The sequence below is a fragment of the Theropithecus gelada genome, chromosome 19, assembly GCF_003255815.1.
Source record: "Theropithecus gelada isolate Dixy chromosome 19, Tgel_1.0, whole genome shotgun sequence".
Classification (NCBI taxonomy): domain Eukaryota; kingdom Metazoa; phylum Chordata; class Mammalia; order Primates; family Cercopithecidae; genus Theropithecus; species Theropithecus gelada.
The window spans coordinates 6,185,752-6,211,657 of record NC_037687.1 but is presented as its reverse complement, the minus strand read 5'-3'; the positions used below and the strand labels follow the sequence as shown (position 1 = coordinate 6,211,657).

The 25,906-nt window shown below is 61.9% G+C and overlaps 1 protein-coding gene and 1 pseudogene across 2 annotated transcripts in view; both read left to right on the top strand.

Moving 5' to 3' along the window:
- The window catches only part of MLLT1 (MLLT1, super elongation complex subunit), a 75,025-nt gene extending 49,504 nt beyond the window's left edge, over positions 1–25,521 (top strand). Inside the window, 10 exon segments of the mRNA XM_025368177.1 lie at positions 4,857–5,000; positions 8,858–8,983; positions 13,127–13,684; positions 17,793–17,880; positions 19,314–19,422; positions 21,878–21,944; positions 21,946–21,978; positions 22,124–22,195; positions 22,492–22,563; positions 22,731–25,521. Coding sequence (XP_025223962.1) covers positions 4,857–5,000; positions 8,858–8,983; positions 13,127–13,684; positions 17,793–17,880; positions 19,314–19,422; positions 21,878–21,944; positions 21,946–21,978; positions 22,124–22,195; positions 22,492–22,563; positions 22,731–22,859 — 1,398 coding nt within the window. The 3' untranslated portion in view covers positions 22,860–25,521.
- On the top strand, positions 23,501–25,521 carry LOC112613045 (annotated as a pseudogene). Its single transcript, XR_003116909.1, has one exon. The product of XR_003116909.1 is annotated as an uncharacterized LOC112613045 (transcript).
- Positions 25,522–25,906: the final 385 nt, after the last annotated feature.

Sequence of the window (25,906 nt, the reverse complement as noted above, 5' to 3'; positions counted from 1 at the left end):
GGGGTGAGCTGGGTGGAGGAGGCTTGGAAGAAGGCAGCATGTCGCTCTGGCTGCACCGAGGATGTGGCGCCTCCTCCAGGCTCATCGAGGCCGCTGGGCGCATGGAGATACCGTGGCCTGAAAGGGGGCTGTGGTAGAAGCGGGTGACGGTTAGGAGGCAGGTGGTCCAGGAGAGAGGGGCCGGCTGAGGAGCTTGGGAGAAGTGGCTGGGCTCGCTGTGCAGCAGGGGTGCACAGCTGGGGTGCACAGCCGGGGCCAGGAGCATGGGTGGAGAGGCGAGGACCCAGTTCTGAGCCCCAGAGTGCCCCATTCCAGGCAGTGGGCAGAGCTGGGGAGTGTCCCTGGGGCATCCCAGTGCTTTGGTACCGTCTGGCTGCGCCTCCCCAGGTGCCCTTGTTAGCCCAGGCTGCTTTGTGGGGGCGCTGACGGCTCCTGTGGACGATAGGGTGCTGCGGGCTGTGGCTGTGGCACTGCGGCAGACCCCCCCCAAGCTGCCTGTGAAGAACCTGAGGCCTAGAAGGCAGGACCGCGGCCAGGCTCCCGCTGGTGTCCCTTAGGCCGCAGGCGTTCTTCACGAGGATGCTCCCCCAGGCACGTTCACCCTCTGCACAGCCTTGCTGCCTGGCGTCCACTCAGAAGTTACCAGGGAAAGTTTGAAGCATTTACAGAGGCAGATGCAACAAACTCTCGTAGCTGCCACCCACCCAAAGGTGGTCCCTGCACAGCCAAGCCCGTTCCAGCCTGCGCTGCCCTCTCGGTCATTCTGGGGCAAATCCCAGGCGTCCTCATTTCATGGGTAAATATTTCAAAAGAGGCCTCTAACAAGACAGTGCTACCAGGACCACACCCATGAATTAGTCATCTCTTATGTTACCATATTACTTGGTGATATTAATTGATGATTATAATCCCTTAGTCTCTCAATATGCCAGTGTTTAAAGTCCTGTTTTTTGTGTTTGTTTGTTTGAATCAGGATGTTGATGAGATCCACACGCTGCGATTCGTTGTTTCTAGATTCTCCCGCCCCGTTCTCATTCACGCAGTCTTTTTTGGCTTTGCGATTTATTTGGTGAAGAGTCAGGACCATGTGTCCCGCAGAGCTTGGTACCATCTGGGTTTTGCTGCTTTTGGCCATAAGGGGCACTCAGGGTCGCCCTCTGACTCGCGTGTCCCTGTCTCGGGGGCCTGAATCTGGAGGCTTGGTCTTTCTATGTGGCTGCCCACGTCTCTGCCGCCGGCCGAGTGGATGGCGAGATGCTAGGACGCTCTCATGGTCCTTCGTGGGTGGGCTGGGACAGTCTGTGCGGGTTAGCTGCTCGCCTTCTCCGGGTTCACCTAGTGGTGTTGCTTCTGTAGGAAAGGCAGGACAAGAGCTCTCCTCCCCTACCCTGTTCCCCTTTATCTGCCAGGTTCCAGCCAGCCCTGCGCCCAGAAGTGCCGGCTTGCATCTGCCCTTTGCGCCGTAGGCCGGAGGGTGTGGCTTCCTGAGACCTGGATGTGACCGTTGTTCCTGAGCTGAAACCTTCCTCCACCTCCGGACAGGGCTCCCCTCCTCAGGGGCAGCACCACCACCTCTCTCCACCGCAGCCGCGCTGGAGCCCGGGGGTCCCGCGAGGACACCGCAGCCCGTGCCCCTGTTTCCTATGTGAGGCTGTGCATGCTCCTGGTGGTCCAGCCTGGGCACCCATCCACCTCTTAGCCTTCTTGAGCTGACCGGCTTCTGGCCATCCTTCAGCCCCACCACAGCCCCCAGGGAGCCTTCCCAGCCCCTCCCACCCCTGGTGCTGGACCATCCCCCTCCAGTCTGCCCTAGCATCTCACTCCCGTGGCTCACTTGGAGCTGGACCAGCTGCACACCTCGGGGGAAGACAGGAGAGGAGTCCTCATAGTCCCGGGTTCCCAGTTTGGCAGGGACCCACACCCCCTGGGACAAGTGTCTCTGTAAAGGCAAGGGGCACAGAGGAGGGGCACGCAGCCACATTTGAGTCCTTAGGGAGAGCGGCGTAGGAGAAGTGTGGACTTGGAGGGGGCGTGTCGGTTAGGGATACGACGTCCAGTTGCTCGGACCAAGTGTGTAGTGGGGCTTCTTGTAAGGGCTGGTCTTCTTACAGGACATGAAGGCAGGAGGTGCCAGGGCCTGGCATCCCTCCACATAGTCCTGTGGAGGAAGCCACCTCCGCAGACACCACCTCTCGAGTTTTGGCAGGACAAAGAGAGGTGGTGAGAAACTTTGTCCCTGCAGTTTTGTTTATGACTTGGGAAGGAAAGCTCTCCCTAGGCCGCCCTCCCTTCTGTCTCCTTACCCAAGCCTAAGTCACATGTCCCCTCGGACAAGGGGAGGGAGCCCTAGCCTGGCCCAGACAGGTCACGCCTCCCCGCCTGGGGCTGGGACAGAGACCCACTCTTCTGAGATCGGGGCTTTCCCCACACAAGGTCACTGTCGGCCACGCCGGCTGGCCTTGGATTGGGAACCTGTTCACTTGTCTGCCCTGACCGGACTCATGGTTCTGGAGGCTCCTTCCCATGCAGGTGCACCTGGGACTCGTGGACGGCCGCAGGAGCTGCCTCTGCCACCTGTGTTGCTAGCTAGTCCCCAACTCCCAGGAGGCACCTGTGCCCAGAGCTTGCAGAGTCTGGTGCCGCCTGTGCAAACTGTCTGGCACTGCAGGTAGGCTGGGGAGAGATGGCCTGCTGCAGCACCTTAAGCCCCTCGGTCTGTCCCCTCTTGCCAGGACTGAGGATGTGGTCATGCACCTGCGAGCTTAGGTTGCTGGGGAAAGGGCTGAGAATAAAGAGGGTGCAGAGGACCCCGGGCCCGGAGCTCTGCCCTGCATCCCCACTGCTGACTGAGCCAGTGTGACGTCTCGAGCTTCTGAACAGTGTTCCCCAACTCAGAAGCCTTCATGGGACGCCCATACTCTTAGTTATTTTTATGCCGGTGAACTGCATTTTAACAAAGTGCGTTGTAATTCACCTACCATAAAATTCAGCCTTTTAAACTGTGCAGATTTGGTGGTTTTAGTATATTCACAGTGTTGTGCAATCATCACAAATTTTAAATTCCAGCATATTTTCATCACCTCCAAAAGAAACCCTTTGACTGTTGGAGCCACTCCTGCACCTCCCACCCGCCCCCGGTACCCACTCGCCCGTGTCTCTGCATTTGCCTCAGCCTCCCAAAGTGCTAGGATTACAGGCATAAACCACAATGCCTGGGCCAAAATTCTGAAATGTTTCCGAAGTTCACGTGATGTATTTTTCTTTAGTTGCCTGTGCTTTTGGTGTCATATTGTAAGAAACAATTGTCTAATGCAATGTTGTGATGTATTTTCTTGTGAGTTGTGTGGCGTTAGTGCTTCTGTCCAGGTCTCTGATCCATTTGGAGTTGTTTCCTGTGTGTGGGTGAAGTAGGGCCACCTCCATTCTCCCACGGGTGGGTATCCAGTTGTCCCAGCACCATTGGTTGAAGAGACTCCTCAGTCCCCACTGAGTGGTCTCGTCACCCTTATCAAGCACCAGCTGCCCATAATGTGAGAACGTGAGCCTGCACGTTTGCTTGCTTGTTTGTTTTTCAGACAGTCTTTCTCTGTCGCCCAGGCTGGAGTGCAGTGGTGCAATCTTGGCTCCCTGCAACCTCCGCCTACCGGATTCAAGTGATTCTCCTGCCTCAGTCTCCCGAGTAGCTGGGATTACAGGCTCCTGCCACCATGCCCGGCTAATTTTTGCATTTTTAGTGGAGACAGGGTTTTGCCATGTAGCCCAGGCTGGTCTCGAACTCCTGACCTCAAGTGATCAGCCTGCCTCAGCCTCCCAGAGTTCTGGATTACAGGCGTGAGCCACCGCGCCCGGCCCGCACCCGTTGTTTCTATGAAAACTTCCCTTCCTCCATGTGACATTCGGGCTTGGCACAGTGCCGTTCTCCCACACTCCCCGTCCACTCCATTTTCTTACCAGCCTGACGTCCCTGCTCCCAGGAGCGCATCTCTGTTTACTGGGACCTGTGGCTTACATCATTTGGGATGGGGCGAGGTTCTTAAGGAAAAGCAGATGAAATTGTCTTGCTTCAAAATGTCCAGGTTCACAGAAACGCAGCCCCTGCACATGCTGCTGGGCCTCCACAGGAGCCCGGGCAGACAGCTCCTTCCCGCAAGCCTGCCTGCCCTGAGCCCTCCTGGCCTTTCTGTGCTCATCACAGCCTCTCACTCACAGCCCTTTTCCAGGCCGTCCCATGAACTCCTCACACCCTCATGTGGAAGATTCATCAGCGCTGCCCCGTGCCAGCGAGTCCCTGTCTTCGGGGGTGGTGAGGGTGCGGGGCGGCACCCAAAGTGGACAGAGCCTCCTGGAAACTGGATCGTGACCTTGTACTTTTACCCCCTCTGGGCGCTGCTCTGTCGTTTGAGTCCGCATCCTGCGTCCCGCGTCTGTTGGGCTTGGCCCTGGCTGCAAAGGAAGCAGGGAGTGGAGGTGGTGAGATCGTGGGCCCCAGAGGCCTGGGGCAGGTCTCAGCGCTGCCATGCGTTAGTTGGTGTCTTTGTGCCTCAGTTTCCCTGTCCGTTAGTGGTGCTGCAAGGGTTGAAGGGGGTACGTGTTTCCCGTAACCGTCCGAGAGCATGGCTATGAATGAGCTTTGTTTCTGCTGTGGGGCCTGCAAGACCCAGTTAGCTGCACTTAGTAAGTCGTTCGATTTTGAATAAGGGCAGGGCAGGAGGCGCCCTGAGAGAGAAGTGGGCGCAAATCGGAGGGAGGGGAGCGGAGGTCTGGTGACGAGAGAGGAGGACCAGGGCCAATGGGGAGCTCTGTCCCTGCCCCACGACCACCCTCTGATGTGGACTTTCTTGTTTTCTCTGTTCCAGGAGGAGCCGAGGAAGGTCTGCTTCACCTACGACCTGTTCCTGAACCTGGAAGGCAACCCGCCCGTGAACCACCTGCGCTGCGAGAAGCTCACCTTCAACAACCCCACCACGGAGTTCCGGTACAAGCTCCTGCGGGCCGGCGGGGTGAGTGTGCCCCGCCCCTGCCCGCCGAGGGGCTGCCCCGCCGAGGCCGCTCCGCTGCGGCCTCCTGTGCCCAGCCAGAGGTGTTGGTGCTGGGGGCCGAGACCCGAGGCACAGGTCACACGGCAGAGCTGGAGGGGACCTGGGAGCTCCGCAACCTGTGCCGGGGCGTGGTCGCTGCAGGTGACTCGTTGCTGGTCACCCTGTGCTTCTGGGTAGCCGTGGGTAATTAACACCCTCCTGCAGGAAGTGCCGGGAAGGGATGGGCGCGAGGCCGGTCTGACCGCGTGGCTGGGCCTGGAGCTGGCTTGTAACCAGCCGGGCAGGGCCTCCGCACAGGGCCCCCGCCGTGCGCATCACCATTACCTCTGACTTCGGGAGGCCAGACGACAGTGCCAGCTCTGGGGCCAGGGCTCTCCAGGAGTCATGTGGCCGGGACCCCCATGCGGTGGCTGGAGTGGAGCCCTCCGGACCCTATGTGGGGGCAGAGCTCCCCACGAGGGCTCTTGGCAACAGGGTGGGCACAGGTGCTGGTGGAGGTTATGGAGGGGGGTGCATGGAGGGAGGGATGTGCAGGCTGAGGCCTGGTCACAGGACAGCAATGCCACCTTCAGGGCCCAAGGCCACAGACCCTTTGCCTGGGTGCCGGCCTGAGCCTGTGATGGAGTGGGCTGGGGTGGCGTGTTGTGTGTCGTGTGCGGTGTGTGGTGTGTCATGTGTATGTATGTGTGGTGTTTGTGGTATGTACGTGTGTTGTGTGTGGTGTGAGTGCTGTGTGTGGTGTGGGGTATATGTTGTGTGTACATGTGAGGTGTGGTTGTACATGTGTGGGGTGTGATATGTACATGTGTGGGGTGTGATATGTACATGTGTGGGATGTGATATGTACATGTGTGGGGTGTGATATGTACATGTGTGGGGTGTGGTATGCACATGTGTGGGGTAGGGTGTGGTATGTACATGTGTGGGGTGGGGTTGTACATGTGTGGGGTGTGGTATGCACATGTGTGGGGTGTGGTATGTACATGTGTGGGGTGTGGTATGTACATGTGTGGGGTGTGGTTGTACATGTGTGGGGTGTAGTACATGTGTGGGGTGTGGCATGCACGTGTGGGGTGTGGTTGTACATGTGTGGGGTGTGTCGTGTACAGTGTGTGGCACGTGTAGCATGTATGGGGTGAGTGGTGTGGTGTCACACGTGGGGCATGTGGTGTGTGTGGCATGTATATATGTGTGTTGTGTGGTGTGTACATATGCTGTCTGGTGTGTCATGTATGGTGTGTGCATGGCATGTATGTCGTGTCACTTGTGGGACGTGTGTGTGGTATGTCACGCATATATGGTGTGACGTGTGTTGGGAGTGTGTGAATGTGTCATGGGTGTGTACGTGGCACATGTGACGTGTTGAGTATGCGGGTGGAGTGGGTCGCCTCCTGGGTGAATTGGGGGCACCATGGCTGTGGGTGTTAGGCTGGGGAGTCCCCCTTCCTCCTCCTGGGGCACAGTCAGATCCTTGGTGGCCGTCGTTTTCCTAAGAGGAAGGAGGCGTCTGTCCATGTAGAAGCTTGAGTGCATCCTGCTGCTATCCTCGTAGAGTCCCGCTTGTGGTTCTGATCTGGGGAGGGTGGTGCCGGCGTGGGTCTGTGTGGATGGCGTGGATCTATGTGGACAGCGTGGGTCTCTGTGGACGGCGTGGCTGAGTGCTGGGTGGCCCAAGGGTGTGGGGGCTGGGTCCCAGCGCCCTCCTGGCTCCGCTTTTCCACCTTCTTTCATGGCCAGGTGTTTTCACCGCGTTTGCAGTAGGGTTTTTGGGCGTCCCCGGAGGTTCCGTGGCAGCGTGGCTTTGGGAAGTGGCGTTCCCTGGGCCTCTCTGGGCTGCAGCCAGGACCTCGCTCCCTGTGGGAGGCGGCTTCCTTTCCTCCGCAGCGATGAAGGCTCTGAGGCCATCGCCTCAACACATAAAAGCCAGGGGCGGGGAGGAGGCGTGGGGCGAGGTTGGGAGGAAGGGCCTGTCAGGAGGAGGGAGCGCTGGCTCCACAGAGAGGCACGCAGGCTGCAGCAGGCGCCGTGGGGGGTCTCTGCCCCAGGCGCTGGGCGCTCTGCCCTCTGAGGGTGGGCTGCCCGGGGAGCTGGCTGCCTGGGCAGGAACTTTCCAGGCCTCCGGGGCTTGCCCTGGGCTGATGGCTGAGTGGGGCTCTCAGCCTTAGCAGCAGCCAGAGGTCTCAGTGGCGGGGGCTCCTCTTGGGGCTGCCCAGGACCAGGCAGTGGCCGTCTAGCAGCAGGTGACTGCAGCCCCCGCCGCGGAGCTGTCGGTGCTGGGAGACCCGGGAGGAGGGGCTGCTTTCTGTGTCAGCGAGCGCTGATTTCTCTGCTCCTCTCGCTGGGGTCACTTGGAGATGGCTGATTCAAGGGAGAGTGGGTAGGACTTTCCGCCGGCCCAGCCTTGTGCCCCTTAGGACCGTGTCTTATCTCTGCCCCCGTGGCTGAGGGTCCTTATTTCCGTCGGGGAGCCTGGTCCTCCTGGCAGCGCCTTGTAGGAGGTGGGAGTCATCTGTGCGTTCAGTTCCCAGTTCCTTTTTCTCAAGGGTCTGTGCTAGAGCGAGACACTGCGTGATCCTGAAACAGTCAGTCTAGGGCATTGTTTTGAGGGGAAAGAAGGTAGATTACCATGAGAGTCAAAGGATTGGGCCTGAGCGGGAATGGGGCTCAGCCTCCTGGCAAGCCTGTCTGTGCATGGCGGCCTTCTGTGGCTCCTCTGTGAGCCTGTGAGGTGTGCGTGCCCCAGAGCGCGGAGGGCCCACCGTGGCGTGTTTTCAGGGATGGCTGGGGCACACGTGCTGTCGGTGCTGAGCTATCACGGTCAGACAGGCTCTGAGAAGCAGCTCAGAGTGTGGACCCTGGGGGCCCTCTTTTCAGCCTGTGTCCCCATGGCCGCATGACGTCAGCGTCTTCAGATGAAAGGCTTGGCTGGCTGGGAACCGCAGGTGCTCAAGGCTGTTAGCGGTGCTTCTTCTACCAACTTCAATACTTTTTTTTTTTGAAGTGTGTTTTCTCCTTTTGTTCTCTCTTGCGGCCATCTGGGAGGTTTTTCTCTGTGGTGGTGTTCCTAAACTTGCAGTGTTGGTATTTCAAGACCTTGCTCTGAGCTTCCCCCTGCACAGCAGGTGTTTCCTGGGAGCCCTCCTGGAAGGACCCCAGAACTTTCGTCATCCGTAGCCTCTGACGGAGCACAGGAGCAGGCGCCCCGTGCTGCGGGCTCGCTGGCTCATTCGGGCCTGCTTTGCAGAGAGCCCCCTTGGTAGGCACAGGTCGTCTGCCTTGGTCTCAGCCTCAGCCTGGGTGCTCTTGCCCTGTTCGGGTCAGCTGCAGTCACTGCACACCAAGGACGGCTCATTCCCCTGGGCATGTGGGACCCACTGGAGTTGCACCCGTGTGCACCCCGGGAAGTTGCTCCCTGCCTGTTGTGGGCGTCTGGCTGGCCTCTCACACTTCTTAGCTGTTCCCCCTAAACCTTAGCATGCAGGTCAGGCTTTGGCCACGCTGCCTTCTCATGATTCTCAGTGTGCTCCGCAAGTCTTCTTGGGCCAGCCCTCCGGTCTGCTGTTCCCGGAAGGCCGCGTGGCCCCATCTGGGCCCAGCCATCCTGGGACCCTGGGCTTTTCTTCGCTCCCCACCCATGCCTGCTTCATCTGTGTGCTCAGCACCCAGTCCCCAGCGGGGAAGCGCCTGGGACTCTTTCGGGAAAGCGCTGAGGCTCTCCCTTCTCCCTCCTGCAGAGGGAAGCCCCACCACCTTCAGCCCGGCCCGCGTGGCCCCTGCCCCCTGCCCATCGATAATGACTGTCTCTTCTCTGTCACTAGGTGATGGTAATGCCCGAAGGAGCAGACACGGTGTCCAGGCCCAGTCCCGACTACCCCATGTTACCCACAATTCCACTCTCTGCCTTCTCTGACCCCAAGAAGACCAAACCATCCCACGGCTCCAAGGTTAGTGAGGCGGAAGGCCCAGTCGCATGGGAGCGCCGGGCCCAGCTGTGGTAGGTCTGGCCCCTCCCGGCGCCCTCCCTCCACTGGGCTGGGCCTTCCGTACCTGAACTCGCTCCCTTGGCGTCTTCCTCTTTGAGCTCTCTGCACACCCCTCGCTGCGCACTGCCGCTTCCCTAGGATTTCAGGAATAAGCCCGTGATCGTGGGCTCTTTGTCCTGTTCATCTTGAGGCCAGAGACCCTGCCTGGTCCTCTCCTGTTCTGCCAGGTGATGGCAGGGTCCCAGGACTGCTCGGCCTGAAGCCCTGAGAGCTTCGCCGACAGCTGCTGGGGCGGCCACTGGGTAGAGTGTCTGTCTAGGCTGCAGCTGCCCACCTCCTCAACCCTCCTGAGGGCAGCTGGGGCTACTCCTGCCCTTGGCTATGCCAGGCTTTGCATCTCGGGCTATGGCTCACTGCAGAGGTTCGTGGGGGAAGGGCAGGGGAAGCCAGGTGGGCGCCAGCTGAATTCCGGTGTGGAAGAAACTTTTTATGGTCTCATCTCGTCCCAGTCGGTCAGGTGGGTGGCACTCGGCCTTTCTGAGGCCTCTCTCTCTAAACCGTCCCTGAGCGGCAGTTCAAAAGACAAGCTAGAAAGCCCTTGGATGGCATCACAGTGTTCCTTTAACCCCTGAGCACGCCCCAGTCCTCCATAGCCGCCCACTCAGCACAGCCGTTCCTGGAGGCCGAGCTGCACGGGCCCTCGGGGCAGCTCACCGGTGCCCGCCACCCACACGTCTCTCCACTGGTCCTCTCCGTTCTCCTTGCCTCACTTGTCTGCCGGGCCCTGCGTGTGGACCCGGCCATCCCAGGCGGGACAGGCAGGGCTCTCCAGCTGCCTCACAGACTCACCGTCAGCCGCGCGGGAGAAGAACTGCAGCACCCAGGCAGGTCTTTCTGGCTCTTTCCCCAAGGCTAGCAGGTCTTAGAAATCTTGTCAGACTTGCCAGAGTCTCTGAGTAGGAAACGGAACCCTGGGGTCTCCGCGCTCGGCCTCCTGGCCTGTCTCTGCCTGAGCCTTGTGGAGGCTCAACGAAGGAAAGCTCTTGCTGGGGATCTTGGCAGCGTCCCTCTCAGCCACCACAACAGGATTTCTTCTGCACGGGTCACTTCAAGCCACCTAAAGCCCTGTGTAGAAAGGCCGTCCCGGTTGGAGAGGCGCCCTCCCTGGGGCTGGGGCTGGGGCTGCTTGTGGTTTCTCTTGCCGGAGTGTCTTTGAGACCCTTGGAGCTCCCAGCTGGTGAGTTGATCCACTAGGCTCAGGAGGCCTGTGGGCAGGGTCCTCCGGCTCCACCCTCTCTGTCCCTGGAGACTTCTCCAGCCACCGGGTGGAGAGATGTAGGCGGCATCTGTGGGGAAGAATCGGGCAGCACAGGGTCCTGCCAAGGCACTTGTCTCTGAGGGCGTTTTGAGAAAGCCCCTCTGCCCCAAACCCTAGCCTGGCGAATGAGCCGTCAACCCCACCGTGGAGCCCTGGACGGCACAGGCCTATGAACCGGCCTCTTCCCCGGCTAAGCGCCCTCCGTTGGTCACTGGCTCTGCCTGGGGAGTGAGTGGCCAGGCCATGCGCTCCGAGCAGAGGGGCCTCAGCAGGGCTCCCTGAGCCCGGAGAGATGGGATAGGTGGGCCTTTTGGGGCCTTGCCCATCAGAATCCCCAGGCTGGGGGACTGCTGGTGAGTGCAGCTGTGGCAGCTTTGGGGGACTCAGTCCTGGGGTTTGTCCCTCCTTCACAGCCCTCACTCAAGAGTGGCGTGGCAGGCAGAAACCACAGCCTCGTAGAGGGGGCAGGACCCTCTCATGGCCTTGCCTGGCATCAGCTGCAGGGAGCTGGGTGTCACCCATGTGATGTCAGGTACTTGGCCTGGTTGCTGCTTCCCGTGGAGGTTCACAGACAACCTTGCGAACGTGATTTTCATGGCTTCTCACCCTGGAGAGTGCTCATGTTATGCTGAAAATTTAGTGCCTAATTCGAATCACGAGGTCAGGAGATGGAGACCATCCTGGCTAACACGGCGAAACCCCGTCTCTACTAAAAAACCCAAACAATTAGCCGGGCGTGGTGGCGGGCGCCTGTAATCCCAGCTACTCGGGAGGCTGAGGCAGGAGAATGGGGTGAACCCGGAAGGCGGAGCTTGCAGTGAGCCGAGCTCGCACCACTGCACTCCAGCCTGGGTGACAGAGGGAGACTCCATCTCAAAAAAAAAAAAAAAAAGAAAAAATTTAGTGCCTATTTTCAGAACCTGTGGTGTCGGGTGCCTGTGCGCCTGGGTGGGAAGGCTCCTCCTAGCCGGGCAGGCCCTGGTGGCAGTGGCAGCTCGGCTGACTCCAGGCCAGGGGCGCACAGTGGGAACTGTGTTAGGGGCCTCTGGTGTGCCTTTGGAGTTTGCTCTCATTCTGCCCTTGGTGGCTGTGACCCCGGCTAAACTCCTGCGGCCCGGCTGGGCGTGTGTCCCCTGCTGGAAGAGGCCAGGTGGCATGTGGCATTCAGTGTCTCACACCTCCCTCCCTGGGGAGTAGCCTGCTGTGGAGCACAGCCCCATTCCACAGCCCAGCTTCCAAGAGGACACCCCCCGATAGCCCTGCATGGCCCAGGCCGGCAGGGGGGATTCTGGGGACACTCCCACCGCCCCGAGTGGAAGAGCCAGGCCGAGGCCTCACAGCCACTGGTACTGTTCCTGAGCCTTTGACACTCAGCGTGGGCTGTGTCTTTGCAAGAAGATGGCCAGCTGCTCTGCCTGCCCTGTGGTTCTTTGCAGGGAGGAGTCTGTCCCTGGACACTCAAGTGGTTTTGAGAGGCCTCTGCCCAGCCTGCCCCTCCCGCATATCTTTGGGGGAGCTGTGAAGCGTGACCCCCCTCCTCCCTGGTACTCTCACTGCTCCCAGAGCCCCTCCCCAGGGCCTTCAGGGTCTGGCTGCTGCTGGCTTCTGTGCCGGGAGGCCAGGTGTGTGATCGTCTGGACAGGCTCTGGGGCCGCCGTGCACCTGCTGGCCGCTGCTCCTTTCCTACCAAGGGTGGAGTCCCGGGTGCGTGGGGTGACACAGGGTCTCCGTAGGGAAGGTGAAGGCGTGGCTCCCGCCGCGGGAGTGTTGGCAGCGTGCCTGTGGGACGGGGTGTAGGGCAGAAACATACAGCATACAAGCAGCAGCGCCCAGGCCAGGCGCGGGCTGTGCCACCCCAGCCGCGGTGCTGGCAGCCCCCATGCTGCGTGCTGGGTTGAGGTGGTAGCCTTGCTCTTCCTCAGGGAAGCAGACACAGATGGCTGGGCTTTTCTGCCAAGTCCTGCAGTGTCAGGTCAGAGCTGAGCTCACCCCTGGGCCTGCGTCCTGCTGCTCTCTGCCATCATCTTACCTCTGTCCTCAATGCGATCAGCCCCCGAGTCCAGCTCCACCCTAAACCCCTGGGTTTCTGAGGCGGAGACCTAGGAATGTCCTCAGTATTTTAGGCAGGCGACCCAGGCGGTTTCCCTTCTGAGAAGCCCAGGAGCTGTTTGCTCTGTGCGGTACCTGGGACTCAGTGGGCACTCAACAGGTGGCGCCCCGAAGCCAGGCCTGGGCCGGCTGGACCCTAGGGGAGTGGAGTCCTGGAGAGAGGGGCCGGCGGGGCTCAGAACGGAAGGCCTTGAGTGACCGAGCAGGAAGCACTGAGCTTCCCGCACGTAGCGTGAATGCTGGAGACGGAGGCTGGGATGAGGGGCAGGGCTGCCTCCAGTGCCCGCCAGCACCCCGCAGTGCCAGCAGAGCCTCTGACTTTCCCGGGCCCAGCTGTGAGGTGTTAGCGCGGCGGGCGCGGGCGAAGTGGCTGTGCTCTGCCTGACTCACCCTGTGCTCTTCTTGAATCCCTCAGGGAATGTCAGTTCAATTCAGAGGGGAAGCTTTAGCCTGCCGCCGCCGGGGACCAGCTGACACTTCCTAGTAGTTTAGAGGGAGAACTCCATTTAAAACTCTCACCTGCTGCCTTACCTTTTTGCTTTATGGAAGAGTTTCTCTAGCTGAGGCTGAATCAGGTGGATTATGCTTTGTAGGGGTCAGGGGTGGTGGAGCAGCGTGCCCCGCAGTGCCATGTGACCTTGTCTCTCCCCTTGCCCTCCCTGCTCTGGGCCTTGCAGGACGCCAACAAGGAGAGCAGCAAGGCCTCCAAGCCGCACAAGGTGACCAAGGAGCACCGGGAGCGGCCTCGCAAAGACTCCGAGAGCAAGAGCTCCTCCAAGGAGCTGGAGCGGGAGCAGGCCAAGAGCTCCAAGGACACCTCGAGGAAGCTGGGCGAGGGCCGGCTGCCCAAGGAGGAGAAGGCGCCCCCGCCCAAGGCTGCCTTCAAGGAGCCCAAGATGGCCCTGAAAGAGACCAAGCTGGAGAGCACGTCCCCCAAGGGTGGGCCCCCGCCCCCGCCCCCACCCCCGCCCCGGGCTTCCAGCAAGCGGCCGGCCACCGCCGACTCGCCAAAGCCCAGTGCCAAGAAGCAGAAGAAGAGCAGCTCGAAGGGGTCCCGGAGTGCTCCAGGCACCTCGCCTCGCACCTCTTCCTCCTTCTCGGACAAGAAGCCGGCCAAGGACAAGAGCAGCGCCAGAGGGGAGAAGGTGAAGGCCGAGAGTGAGCCACGGGAGGCCAAAAAGGCCCTGGAGGTGGAGGAGTCCAACTCAGAGGACGAGGCTTCCTTCAAGTCCGAGGTGAGTGAGCGCCGGGGCAGGGCAGCGAGGTGCGGGCAGTGTGGTGGGACCCGCCTCCCTTCTGGAAGGAGGTGGGATCTGAGCCCGGACCTCAGGTCTCACCAGCCGCTCCTCCCGCTGGCTCCTTGTAACCTGGGGCCTCCACACGTCACTAGGCCTCGGTTTCCCCGTCTGTCAGGTGATAAAAGTCTGCCTCATGAGGAGTCCCTCCTTGCCTCCTAGGTGGCGTTTGTGGGTGGTTCTGGTAAAGCATGATGGCATGGTCCCAAGGTTCTGAGTTCCCCTCCTCCAGCAGCCCCTTGCACGGGCCCAGGTCTTGGCCGCTCTGGTGCCAGTGGGCAAGCATGTCTCACGATTGCTCTGAGCATGGTGCGGTCAGCCCAGCCTGGAGCGTGCTCCCTCTGCCAGTAGGGCATCTGGGAGACTCACCCTTGTCTGGAGGGTTAATGATGAGGACTTCAGACAGCCCCTAGCCATGAGGAGCAACTGGGCCGTGCCCGGCTCCCTTCTTAGGTGGCTGGTGGGGTCAAGAGCATCCCTCCCGCCCACACCCATCACATACAGCTGTGACTTGGAGATGCTCACATCTGTCCCCACCGGTGTCTGAGCTTGGAACGAGGACCCCTCTCAGGGACCGGCCTTCTCACCATGAGAGGCTGCGGGCTTGTCCCACAGCACTGCGTCCGGACATTCTCAGAGGACTGCATCAGACATGACTTGAGCCACAAGAGCCGGTAATCACCTCATGGTCTTGTGGCCAGACCCTGTTGGGGCCTGGGATGGCAGTGGTGTCTTCCAGCGCTATTATCTGGCACTTGGCATTCAGACAACGGACACTGGGCCAGGTGAAAATGAATGAATGGATGGATGAGGGTTGGGCCTCTCACCTCTATTGCCAGCCCCAGCCCTCAGGGGCCTTTTGTGGGTTTGGCTTGCCCTCAAGGGGAAGCTTTGCCTCAGGGTTGCTGAGGCTTTGAAAAGCCGCTGGGGCTTTGAACACAGGTCCCAGCCACAAAGCCAGAGGGGGTTATGTGAGCAGCGCTGATTGCCCCCAGGGCCCTCATGGAGGTGTCAGGGCTGGCTGGGGGTGATGGCCCAGCCTCTGGGTGACAGTGCATCCTGCCTCATAGACGCACATGGGCAGGCAAGGCTGAGTGCCCGGTGTTCCCCATGGCTTGGCCCTGGCTGAAGACAGCACCATCTGCTGTGACCCTGAGGTGGTGGGGGGGCCGGTGCCGCCTCCCGGAAGTCCCGGGCCGTCTCAGTAGCCCTCTCAGCTGTGGGAGGGCCTGGTGGTGCCTGCTGGGCACCAAGCCTGCCCCCTTCTCTGCCTGGGCAGCAACCACAGCCCTGGGCAGGTGCTTGTCCCCTCTCTTCTACCCCAGGGTCAGGAATAGGTACTGGGTGACGTGCAGTTCCAGGCCAGGCATCTCCAGCCGAGGTGTTCTGGCTCCTGGGGCTGGGTGTGCAGCATGCCGGGCAGCGGAAAGGTGGCTCCATGGCCCGCTCTGCTCCTCTCTGCCCACCCAGCCTGGCCCCCAGCAGTGAGTGACTTGGCTCCTGGCTCCCGCCACCAGTGTTGTCAAACAGCTAGAATATTTTGTGGGGAGCTTCCTGCCACCTAGGACACTGCTGCTCAGAGTGGCTGGGTGGCCTTGAGGCTGGAGTTGCTGGCGGAGGCTTTGGGACTTCCTCCTGGCTGAAGAAGAGCGTGCCGCGTGCTGAGAGGCTTCTGAGCAATGCGGCTTAGCCCCCCGAGGTCTGTGCGGGAGTGAGACCCAGGCCCCAGCAGCACAGAGTCCCTGACAGGCTCTCCCCCAGGGGCTTCGCCGAAGCCCAGGCTGCTGTGATGAAGAAGCACATCGGCCTTCCAGACCACTGGCCCCCCGGCTTCCCCTTGGCGGTCTTGGGCCGCCCCTCCTGGAGGCTGTGTGTGGCTGTGCTACCAGAACCGGCCATCGGAGGAGTCTGCACCAGCTGGGGTCCGGCCCACGCCCACCCTCGTAGGGCAGCTCTTTGGGCCGAGTCCCCAGGCTGAGCTCCCACGTCCTCCAGCTGCTGCCTTGGGGTCTCCCTGGCCCTTGGGGATCTGGAGTCAGTCGGTACCGCCTACCCTCAGGCCAGTTGTGGACCCCGTCTGCTCCGCCCTCCCTCTAAGCCCTGGGCGTGCTCCGGTGGCCCTTCTGACCACACCACCTCAGGCCTCTTCTGGCTGAGACCATTTCTGGATTATTTTCCTCGCTGCCCCTTGGTTTTGGGTGGAAGGAAAGGGGGCACATGTTGCCGACTGGCTTTCCTCTGTCCGGCACGGCGCCAGGACTCCTGGCCCAGGCAGGCTTAGGAGGCCTCTCGGGACTCTGGACCCTCCCCGCTTCCATCCCTGCTGACCTTGCACAGCCTCCTTTGGTTGCCTGAACTGTGCCGCCCGCCCCACCCTTAGTGAGAAAGTGCGTGGGATATGGGACCAGGACCTTGGATACTTCCCCAGTCCACCTTCCTCCAGGTTGGTGCCCACCCCTCTGCCCCAGGGGTTCCATCCGGAGGTCAAGGGAGGACTAGCCTTGGTCCATGTGTAGGCAGCTGGCAGTGCTGGGAAGACTGAGGCACTGGGAAAAATGGGACGGCCTTGGTCTGAGTAGCAAGGCCTGCTGGTCAGAAGGCTGGGGTTCAATAGGCCATCTCTCAGTCGCCTCTTACTCACCCCTGGCCCCCAAGAACAGAAGTCTAGGCTGTGCATCACACAGCTCCAGGAAGGCCCAGCCAGGGGTCCTGGACGCTCTGGGGTATGTGTTCGGAACTCAGGTGGCCTGAGTGGGCAGTGACTGATGGGCACCACGGTGGGCTTGTGCTGGTGGGGAGGGGTACTGGCAGGGGCTGGTTTGAGGGGCAGGAGGGGGCTGGGGTGGGCTGCAGTAAACCCTTGGGAAGAGAGCGCTTTTCCCTCTCAGGCAAGGGTGAGTCTGGACCTGCTGCATGGGGAGGCCTTGGGCCTTCGTGGGGCCCCTCATCCACATGCTAGGGGAGGGGCCGGGGGCCCCCAGGCACTCAAGGTCCTGAGTCCCACCGGCTCAGCACCTCAGCACTCCTTTCGCGGCTTCCCTTGCATGGCTGGTGGCTGCAGCGGCCCCTGCCAGAACCCATCAGACCAGCTGCGTCCTCTTGATGGAGGGAGGACCCTGGAGAGGACTGGTCTGAGGGGCTCAAGCCACCTAGTTCCACCAGATGGGCCCCCAAGGTGAGGGGGCTGCCCTGGGCCCGCTGCGTCCTCTGGCACACCCCTTGGGATGAGCCCATTGGCAGAAATGTGGGCCTGGAACAGTGGGCCCCTCCCCGTGCAGGTGTCTGCAGTGCCTGACTCCCGTCCACCCAGGAGCTGAACCTCCGCCCCATAACCGCCTGCCCCGCACTGCCACCCTCTGCCCTGGCATCGCACCCCTTGTGTCCTTGTTGTGGCTTTTACTGCCCCCTGGTGGCTGAGCCTGGAAGGACAGCTGCGGGAGGAGGAGGCAGGTCTGGCCAGGCTTGCCCATGGCTTCTGTCCCTTGTGCACACACGCTCCTCAGTGTCTCGGGCAGCTGGTGGTAGGAGCAGCACATGGGTGGGGAGACGGAGCTCTCTGCCACCCTTGAGCCCCAGGACAGCGCTGGGTCAGAACAAGAAGTGTCCACACCCAGCTTTCCTGTTCCAGACCCTTTTTGCGACACCAGTCAATGCCTGCCTTCTTGGACGAAGGCAAGGCCCACCCACCTGTGGGACTTCAGGCCCCTGCCCCAGCCTCCCTCCCAGTTCCCTGTGCACCTGCCTGAGTAGACAGGAGAGCCTACGTGGTCCGCAAGATCTCCTGGCGCTACGGGAAACCCAGACACCGCTCAGTGGGAAGAATCCAGGGGTGTCCTAGGGCTGGCGTAGGAGGCTGTAGGCATCACATGGCCTGGGCGCTGGCTCCCTAGTGCGTTCTCAGTGGCACACCTGGGTACCCTTGAGACCCTGGGGGTGTCTGGGGGAGACCCACTCAGCATAGCCACTGCCAGAGGGGCCCCCTTTGTCTCTGCTAAAAGGTGACAGCTCTCCCTCTCTCCCTCCCTTCCTGCCCCGCCATTGGGTGAAGTCTGCCCAGTCAAGCCCATCCAACTCCAGCTCCAGCTCAGACTCCAGCTCAGACTCGGACTTCGAGCCATCTCAGAACCACAGCCAAGGTGTGTACGGAGAGCAGCCAGGGGGCACGGATGGGGCCGGGCAGGGCCTGGAGCTCAGGCTGCATGCGCATTCCTCAGTGTCCGCTGCCTGCGCAGGCTGGGCCCCGCAGATCTGTACATGGAGAGTTTTGGTGGCTTGGGAGAGTCTATATTTAAAAGCAAAGCAGGAACAGGTAACCGGATCTACAGCCAGGCCTGGGGCATTGCTCCTTGTGGTGGCTGTTGGCATGCACCCTGTGCCTGGAGCCAGGCTGGTGAGGGGCTTCTGGTGAGGGCCCTGCCCATGGCCAGAACCCTCCCTGCGCTGCTGGGGACCATGGACAGACGGCATCACCTCCTCCGCCCATCCCACCCGCTCCCCAGGGTCACCGAGGCGCTGGCTGCCTGTGGACGGCCGGGGTCTCCTGCTGCCGGAGTGTTTGGCGTGCCCTCTCCCTCTCCAGGCAGGCCACCCTGAGTAGGGAAGGCTTTTTGGCGAAAGGACATAGGCCTGCTCCAGCCTGCCCCAGAGTGGGGAGGGCCGTGGAGACCAGGCAGCCTGCAGGACACAGCGGGAGAGCTGCCCTGAGCCCCGAGCCCCAGCCCAGACCCCAGCACCCACTCCCAGGCCAGAAGCGTTTCCACTCCTGTATTGGAACAGGAGCCTCCTTCCCCCTTGGCCTGGAATCCTTTGCCAGGGGGGCTGGGGGAGAGGAGTGTACGGGGTTGTGGAGGGAGTCTGGCCTGGAATTCAGCCGTGCAGTTGCCGAGGGGGCTGGGGGATGGGGCCCTTGAAGCCCACACTCGCTCCAAGTGTTCTTATCTGCCGGGAAGGGAGGGGGACCTACTGAAGCGGGATCATGTGACTAAGGTAATTGAGGGCTTTGTGTCCCTCTGTTGCCTTGGTAACAGGAATATAAACCAAGATGCCGTCTGTAGGGGACTGGAACCGTGTGCCTCTGGAGAAAGGGGAGGACGGTGGACTGGGAGCAGCAGAGGGGATTACCGAGGGGGTGGGCAGGCCGGCGTAGGGCGCAGGCAGAGAAATCTGTGGCCCCAGGCCCAGCTTCCAAGCCGGGCTGTGGCTCCGTCGCCCTCCCTGGGCTCTCGGCAGAGCTTCTGATCTCTGTGCCCTGAGCAGAGGAGGGGTTCTCCTCCGGCTGCGGCAATGGAGGGGCCCTGCGCGCCCACTGCCGGCCAGGCCCCTGAGGCCTGCGAGCAGGGCCAGGAAGGTAGGGAGGGATGGGGGAGCCAGGGGGTTCTTGGGGAAGGGGGTGGCTGCCGGTGTGGGGGCAGTTCTTGGAGATGGTCACAGGGACCCCCAGGTGGGCTGGCGTGTGCATTTGGGGGTCACCAGTGTCAAGAAGCTCTGTGTGGCCTCGTGGGTGAGGGACCCTGGAGGCTCAGCGGAGCCCTGCCCTTGTCTCCCCTCCCTCCCCGCCCCGCCTCCCCAGGACCCCTGCGCTCCATGGTGGAGGACCTGCAGTCTGAGGAGTCCGACGAGGATGACTCTTCGTCAGGCGAGGAGGCTGCCGGCAAGACCAACCCGGGGAGGGACTCCAGGTGACTGCCCGGCGGGAGCCAGTGGGCGGAGGCGGCCACCCGGGGCGCCTCTGGCTGGTTCTGCAGTGATTGTGAGGCTGGAGGTGGGGTTGGGACTGGAGGGTCCCCTGGGAGGGCCAAAGCGAGGATCCGTCCCCAGGTGGCCTCAGCCCAGCCTGGGCCTTGGGGTGGGTCTGGGGCTGTGTGTCCTCTCCTGGTCCCTGAGGCTGAGGGCCTCAAGGGCTGCCCCCATCTGGGGCCTTGGGTGTTGTCCCTTCTCGTGGTCGCTGGCAGGTGTAGGCTGTCCGGCAGGGAGGGGTGCAGGAGGGAGCCCTGGCTGGAGGTGGGGGGAGGGAGCAGGCCTGTTGCTCTGCTCTCGGGCCAGGAGACTCCCAGTCCTTTCCCACCTGCCTTACACTGGTGAGGATCCATGGGGAGCCCCGTCCTGGGACGGCCGACACCCAGTGTGGGAACAGCTTTGGCTGCCTGTGGCCTTTTCCCCGAGAGGCACAGGGGTGCCGAGCGCCTCCTTGGGATATGCAGGACCCTTGGTGTGACCCCACCTGGGAGAGCTCCGCGCGCTCGGCCTCCAGCCCAGCGACAGCAGAGAACATGCGGGCATTGGCCCCGGGCACACAGGTTTCAGTGGGCAGGGGCCCAGGCTTTTCCAAAGCTGTAGCAGAGCCGGCAGTCAGTCCCTCCTCCTGTGAGGCTGAGGCCTTCAGGCCCCAGTGGCTTCTACTGAAGACAGGGCTGGTTACCAGCCTGCACCCAGCAAGGTGCATGGGAGCCTCACAGGCGCCTGCAGCTGTCTGTTGTTAACTGAAGCCACCTTCCCGCAGGCTGGGCGGCAGGGCCTGGTTGGTCCTCCATGTGCAGCCAGAGGCACATGGTGGGATTCCTGCCCACTGCAGACAGAGCAGGAGCAGTGGCTCACTGCAGGGGAGCTGCTGGTGGGAGGTCCAGGCCCACGACTCTGACAGGGACTTAGCCTCTAGACACGAGGAGGGCTGTGGCGTCCCCAGGACAGGACCTGGAAGCAGGCTTCCGCCTCGTTCAGTGACATTCAGGGTAGATTCTGCTTACGCCAAGAGCCATGAGCGCAGAGAGGCTGACATAGGGTCTGGTTCTAAAGGGGCCGGCAGGCACAGCACAGGGACCGAGCCTCACGCGCGGTGTCTTTTGATTCCTCCTGGAATGTTTGTGTGTTTGTGTGGGCCCTGGGTGAGGGCTTGCCGGCCTTGTCCCCGCGTTGTTGGGGCAGGGAGCGCACAGGCCGCACCATCGGAGCTTCCGCACACCCTGGTCTGCTGCCTGGGAAGCCCAGTCTGCAGCAGTTCCCAGCCGTCATCCCAGTCACCTGTGGGATGCGCGGCAGAGGCCGGCGGGAGCGCAGGCAGGGGCGTCGCCTGGGCAACGTGAGCCAGACCTGGAGCCGCCAGAGTCGGGAGGCAGCTGCAGAGAGTGGCCCCAGCCTGAGGCCACTGAGGGGCAAGTTTAAGAGATGGACGGAGCCTGAGCCGGGGCAGGAGCAGGCCAGGAACGGGGGCAATGACTGTGCTGCCCAGCGGGGAGTCCAGTGTGCTCGAGGCGCTTCTTTCACCTTGTTCGCCGGGAGGCCTGGGGTTTGCTGTGTTCTAAATGTGTTATGAAGTGATAGTTGTCAGGGGCCCCTCTCACTGCATCAAGCCCAAAATATCCCTGGCAGAGCGGGACCCCAGGCACGCACAGTGAGAGAAAAATGGGCCCAGGCTGTGTGTGTGGTCATGGCGGCCTCTTTTCACAGATGGCGAAACTGAGGCAGAGCTTCCCAGGGTAGGGGAGGTTGAGAGCTTGGGCCTCTCCCCACCACCACATACTCGTGTTTAGGACCACACCCTCTAGGGTCAGGGGGCCGATATAGCTGATGGAGGCCTGCCGTCCAGAGCACACCAGGGTCAGGTGGCCGCGGGAGCATCAGAGGGGCGGGCGGCCGCGGGAGCATCAGCTGGTCAGGCGGCCGCGGGAGCATCAGAGGGGCAGGCGGCCGCGGGAGCATCAGAGGGGCGGGCCGCCGCGGGAGCATCAGAGGGGCAGGCGGCCATGGAAGCCCCAGGGCAGTGCTGGGAGAAGCCTGGGGTTTTTCAGCAGGCAGCTCCTCCTCCCCTTGTTAAAGCCACAGAATCAAGTCAGAGGACCACAGCCCAGCAAGCCCCATCTGGCTGGGGGACTTTGTGCCCTGGGTATCCCGGGCCGGCTCGGGCAGCCCCCAAAGGGCCTCTGGGTGGCCTGGTTTTCTTGGGGTTCTTTCCTTTTGGTGGCCACACACACAGTTTTTTTTTTTTAAGTTGAGGTTCCTGCCCAGAGCTGAATGGAGCTGTCAGGGGTGTGTGGGCTCAGGCGCCAACTCTGTGCGGGGACAGGGGCTTGAGCCTGGGGGCGGGGTGGGGGTGGTGGGGGCGGCAGGGGCCTGATGCACCTCTGTGTGTCGGTTCAGGTTGAGCTTCAGCGACAGCGAGAGTGACAACAGCGCTGACTCCTCCCTGCCTAGCCGCGAGCCCCCACCCCCCCCAGAAGCCACCCCCACCCAACAGCAAGGTGAGCCCGGGGCCCACAGGCAGGCAGGGGGTGCACAGGAGGCCGGGCTTAGCCCTGGGCCTGGCTGTCCTAGGAGGGTTTGCGGGGCCTTCGGGGCTGGGGCTGGTGTGGGCCGCAGCTCAGCGGAGACCTGGCTTCCCTGCAGGTGTCAGGCCGGAGGAGCCCTGAGTCCTGCAGCAAGCCCGAGAAGATCCTCAAGAAGGGCACCTACGACAAGGTGGGGGTGCTCAGGAGGGGCGGGTGGTGGGAGTTGCAGCCAGTGGAGGACCCTAGAACCCCCGAACACCCCACAGTCAGACTGTTCCTTGGCGGGAGCAGAGACAGTCCTTCCTCCCCTCCTGGCACGGCCTTGGAGCTAAGGGACTGCCCCTGCAGCCTTGGGCCTTCCTTGGGGTGAATGTGGCTACCTCTGTCCTGTGCTGGGATGGACTGGGTCATGGGTGGGGCTGGGCATGGGAGCAGGAAGGGCCCAGGGCCCCCTCACACGCTGCTGAGACCCGCCCCACTCTCCAGGCCTACACGGACGAGCTGGTGGAGCTACACCGGAGGCTGATGGCGCTGCGGGAGCGCAACGTGCTGCAGCAGGTATCGCCCCCCTGAGGGTCCTGCCTGGCTGAGGTCTGGGTGCCTGTGAGGAGTGTGGGCTGCAGGGGTCCCTAGAGCTGTCCCAGGAGCCCCATACCTCTCTTGGGGAACAGGGCAACCCCACCCTTGGCCTCCTGCCCCTGAAGCCACCTGCCACCACCTTACAGATTGTGAATCTGATCGAGGAGACCGGCCACTTCAACGTCACCAACACCACCTTCGACTTCGACCTCTTCTCCCTGGACGAGACCACCGTGCGCAAACTGCAGAGCTATCTGGAGGCCGTGGCCACATGACCCTGGGCCGCGTGCCGGGCCCCCACCACCGGGGTCCTGGGAGGCTGCAGCCGGGCCCCGCCTGCCCTCCTCTCCCGTCTCGCCTGCCCGCAGCACTGCCTTAGCGACAGCCCTGTCCTCGCCCGCACGGCCCGCTGCACTTTCCTCGGCGGCTCCCTGCCCACTCTCCCTGCTCCATCGCCAGGAGCCCTGGGGCCAGGCTGGGCCACCCGCGAGCCGCCCCTCGGGCTCCCCTCAGAGAGCGGCTGGTGTTGAAGGCAGCTCTGGGCAGAGACAGGGCCGGGGGCCCCTCGCCCAGCCTTGGGACCAGGCCCCACTCCTTGGCAGGCTGTGCGGCAGGGCGTGGCTGCCCCAGCCTTTCTGAGCAGCGGACCGAAGGCTGGGGAGCGTCTCCAGCCTCCTGAATGGTTCAGAACACACCCTCTGCCCACCCTGGGCCTCAGAAGGCCCTGCCTGTGTGTCTGCGTCGTCCTCCGTGTAGACCTAGCGCCGGCTCCTCCCCGGCTCACGCTGCGCTGGGGTCTGTGCTGTATAGTTCTCTCTATTATATATGTGTGTGCACTGTCTGGTTAAGAGCAGTGTCCATGTGCGTTTCTGTGGCAGCAGTGCACGTGGGGTGGGTGGGGGGTGCGTACGGTGGGGCTTGTAGGTTAAGATGTCTGCGCGGTGGTGTTGTGGGGCTGGAGGCCGAGCCAGGCACGGCAGCCGGCCCTCTCCAGACGCATGGAGGAATTCTCCCTTTGCCGTTCCAAGGATGCCGCCGCCTCCTGCCGGGACTCCCGGGGGGCCAGCCAACACTACAAAGGGCAGTGAGTCCTCAGGGCGCCGGGGAGCCCCCACTCCGCTCTCGGGCTCTACTCAGACTAGCGCCAACAGTCTCCGGGACAGACTCGCATCGGCCGCCCCGGGGCTCGGCCTCCTCCCATAGGCTCCTCTTCCTCTCTTTCATTCATCAAGTCTTCAAACTTTGAAAAAAAAATATGAGCTTTTGCCAAATAAGACGGGATAGTTTATGGAGTTTTCTGAGGCGCATTGGACTCCGGTCAGCCCCTTGAGCGTGGGCTCGGCCATCGGCAGGCCCGCTGGGTTGGCCGGGCTGGCCCTCCCAGGCTGCCTTTCTCTCTGGTCGTGGCCTGGCCCGCCCCGGCCTCCACCGCCACAATTCATGCTGGTGCCGTGCCTGCAGCCCCACTCCTGGTATGCCTGAGATTCTCCACGGGCCAAGCCGGTCCTCCTTCCCGGCCCACTCTTCCAGGACCAGGACGCTCCTGTGGAGCCAGCCTACCTTGGCTGAGGGTCCCAGGGGCTGGAGGCCTACCTGGTTAGCCTCCGTTTCCCAGACCTTGACTCGAGGCGCCTCCAGTCCTCCCAAGCCCCTGACTTTCAAGTCCTTTCAAGTCCTTGTGCCCTGACCAAGTTATGAGGAAAAGAGGGCTGAGGGCCTGGAGGTGGACTCGCGCCCTCTCAAACCCACCTAGATGTCTCCTCCTCCCCAGCCTATGAGCTCTGACTTGGGGGGCTCCATCTGTCCCTCCCTGAGGTCCCCAATCTTGTCTCTGCTCTGATTCTGTCAGCAGACCTGAACACTCCTTGGTGGGGACCCCTGCCTCCAAGGCTGCCCCCAACCAGCTGTCCTGGGGAAACTCCCCAGAACTCTCGGGGAAGGGCCCGAGAACCTTCCGAGGAAGCCTCCGGGACTCCTCGCCACCTGCTCTGTTTCTCTCCCGGCCCCACTGCCTTCAGGTATCAGGAAGAGGGCAGGCCCCTGTGCCCCCTCTCCCCTTCCCAGGTCGGCCAACAATACTCCACCGTGGGGCGCTTCCTTTCTTCTCTGGAAACTAAGACATTGGACTGAAGGAACTGGCCTGAGGGGGGCTGACCGGGGGCCTGTGCTGCTGGGTGCTCTATGCACAGAGGCCGCTGGGGGTCACGGACAGGAATCTCAGCCCAGGATGCTGGCCTTTCTCCTTCACGAGAGTCCCCCCCAGGATCCACACAGCGACTCGAGCAGCCTTCCGCTCAGCCAGAGGAGGGCCGGGCTCCCCCGCCTGCTCTCAGTGGTGGCGTCTGGCCCTTCCTGCGGTTTCCAAGGCCTCCGGAAGCACCAACCCAGTTCTCAGTTACCTCCTCTGGCCGGAAGGCCTCACGTTGTCCTCCAGAGCTGCTCTGGGCCCAGGGCTGGCTCCGTGACCACCCGATGGACGTGCCGGGCAGCATGGGCTCCAAAAGCAGCATCCCCAGCTGCTCTCCCACCCCACCCCAGCTGCCCGGCAGCTGGGCCCACGAGGGCTCTGGGGACACTTCCATAGGAAGGGGCCCGGCACTTTGTGATTGCCACGTGTTTCGTGTTAAGCCGCCTGCCCCCAGTGCAAATCTCTGTGTTTTGCTCTCTCCTGAACAAAAATGTAAACCGACGCCGGAAAGCAAATGGTATCGAATACCTTTCTTGCCCATAAGGGTTTTTACAAAGAATGTGTCTCACTAGGAACTAGGACACTCATCGGCCCGAGACCAACTCCTGGATAAAAGGAATAAGGAGAATCGTGTTTGTAATGAGTTACAGGATTGTTTCTTTCCTGGATTTTAAACTTTTGTTAAATTGTGAAATTATGGAGGAGTTTTATAGAAAAAAAAGTGAAATAAAGTCAGATGGGAAAGCAGACCCATGCATCTGCCGCGTTCCTCGTGTCGAGTCAGTGGTCAGGCGTGCGAGGTAGCGTGGGGCCCCCTGCCCCGACTGCCTGTCCCGGTGCTCCCAGATCAGTGACCAAGAAGGGGAAGGAGGGTTGGGACCAAGCCTGGTGGGGGCGGGGAGTGTGAACAAGGCTGGAGGCGACGCCACCAGCAATTCAAGGGGGCAGAGAATTTGGCTCGCATCCTGCTTCTGATGCTGTGCTCTCTACTTGGAAGCAGGCAGCAAGGTTTGGGTTGAGAAGAAAACTTGGTTTCATAAGGTGTATGGGTGAATGGACGGATGGTTTGATGGATGAGTGGATGATTGGTTGGGTGGACCACGGATGAACAGATGGGTGGGTGGGTGGAAGAAA